General features: G+C 53.2%; 1 protein-coding gene across 1 annotated transcript in view; it reads left to right on the top strand.

Annotated features, from left to right (window-relative positions):
• The window catches only part of ccdc180 (coiled-coil domain containing 180), an 18361-nt gene that overhangs the window by 1021 nt on the left and 15367 nt on the right, over positions 1 to 1973 (top strand). The window contains exons 2-8 of the mRNA XM_008303132.1: positions 221 to 303; positions 388 to 452; positions 566 to 675; positions 780 to 908; positions 1272 to 1382; positions 1598 to 1690; positions 1772 to 1962. Coding sequence (XP_008301354.1) covers positions 221 to 303; positions 388 to 452; positions 566 to 675; positions 780 to 908; positions 1272 to 1382; positions 1598 to 1690; positions 1772 to 1962 — 782 coding nt within the window. The remainder of the gene's footprint in view (positions 1 to 220; positions 304 to 387; positions 453 to 565; positions 676 to 779; positions 909 to 1271; positions 1383 to 1597; positions 1691 to 1771; positions 1963 to 1973) is intronic.

Below are 1973 nucleotides of genomic sequence, written 5' to 3'. Positions count from 1 at the left end.
TAAATAAAAGCTTGAATACATGCATACAGTTTGTGTTACTGTATGACAATTAGGAGTGAAGTTCACTGTGATGCTAGGGGGCGCTAACGACAATCTTGGCTAGGGCACCAAATTGGTCAGGACCGGCCCTGGTCACAGACCTTCACAGGTACAGGTGGGGTCATCGGGGGTTTGTCGTCAGTCTGGTGACTCAGTGACAGAAACAGGTGAACTGTCTCAGGTGCAGCTGTCCAGGTCTCTGCTGGTCGGACGCAGAGACACGAGGCCAGACTGCCTGTCGGCTGAGGACAGCACCACCAGCAGGTAGACGCACACCTGTCTGTCCTTCCTCTTCATGTCCAGCATCACAGCATCTGTGGGTCTCAGCTTGTGTTCTTCCTCCAGCAGGACGCAGCGGGTGGACGCTGATGATGACGTCATTGATGAGGTCAGCCGACTTCCCGACTCTCTGGGTTAGTACCGTCAGTTAGGGTTAGCTTGTGTGACATCATAAGTGTGACATCATCCTCATATGGCTCCGCCCTCCTGATGACAAACAGTGAGCTCTGATTGGTTGCCCCCACAGCTGTTGCCCAGCCGCGGTCTGACGTCATCGAACGTCTGACCGAGAAAAGCAGGAAGGAATGCCAGGAAGCTGTGAAGCAGCTAGAGGCACACCTGAGCCATCTGTCCCAGGTAGGCACACCTGATCCGCCCCTCACACCCCTGACAGGTGTTTGCTGGCGCTCTTCAGCCCTGTGGCTTCACAGGCTGGTCTCAGCTACCTGCTGTTCTTTCAGGAGTGTGAGACTGAGGTGAGGACCGTCAGTCAGCAGCTGCTGTCCTCTCTGCAGGACGCAGACCACAGATTGGACACCCTGAAGTTCCGGATGGATCAGATGGAACACCTGGACTGCGTCACTGTGCAGGTACATGAACACCTGGAAGCTCATGTGAAGCGACCAAAAGCTTCCAGCTTCAGACGATGTTTGTGGTTAAAACATCCGACTGATCCGGCGGATCAGCAGCTGGTCTCTGGTTCTGTTACGCTGCAGGGAGACGTTTAGTCATCTGTTTCCTGTCAACACCGGCCATGTTTGCAGCTCATTTCCTGGACCAGCACCAGTACATTAGTTTCCTTCTTTTTCTTGAATGTAACGTGTCAACTAGCTGGTTCTGCCCAGAGGACGGATCAAGTGTCGGTCTGTGACTTTAAAACCACCAGGAAGCTGCTCAGACTCTGGTTGAAGATGTTCTCAGGTGTGTGACTGATGAAGTGTGTTTGTGTGCAGGAGCTGAGCGTCCTCTGGGAGGAGGTGCAGCAGGAGGTGGAGCTGAAGAAGACCAGCATTTGTGAGCTGAACCTCAAACTGAGCCAGTGTGAACGACGACGAGGCGTCCAGGTTCAGCAGAAACGTCTCATTAATGTATCAGGAACCCATCAGAACCGCTGCTGCAGGACTTGTGCTTTAGCATCTGAGTACTTCTGAGCATTCTGTGTCCTTCAGGAGCAGAGCCAGCAGCCTGAGGGTCAACATTCACTTCACATGAGCGTGAGCTCTGGAACCACCTCAAGAAACTTCACAAGCACAGAAATGTTTCTTGTGTTTTCTTGTAGGTCGGAGCTGTTTTTAGGAGGTTCTGCCACCTGCTGGAGAACGTTGTTCTGCCTCCAGCTGAGCTTCTCACACTGATCCACGCTAAGGCTACGGTAAACAGTCATTCATCTGGTTTACGCTTTAGGTTCATTCTGTGGTTTCAAACCTGAAGGTTCTGCTTCTCTGTGTCTCAGATGCTGAATCAGTCTCTGCTGGCAAACCGTCGCAGCGCCGCCCGACTGCTGCTGCTCCTCCAGGAGGAGAACCTGCAGCACCAGTCACTCCTCCGACGGCACTGGGAGGACCTTCAGAACCGCTGGAAGAGGACCAGAGTGACCCAGCTCATAGAGCAGTTCAGGTGGGTGGAGAACCAGATGGTAGACAGGTCCGAACAGA

This window comes from Stegastes partitus, unplaced genomic scaffold (genome assembly GCF_000690725.1).
Source record: "Stegastes partitus isolate 25-593 unplaced genomic scaffold, Stegastes_partitus-1.0.2 Scaffold1940, whole genome shotgun sequence".
NCBI lineage: Eukaryota > Metazoa > Chordata > Actinopteri > Pomacentridae > Stegastes > Stegastes partitus.
This window is presented reverse-complemented; position numbering and strand designations above follow the sequence as displayed.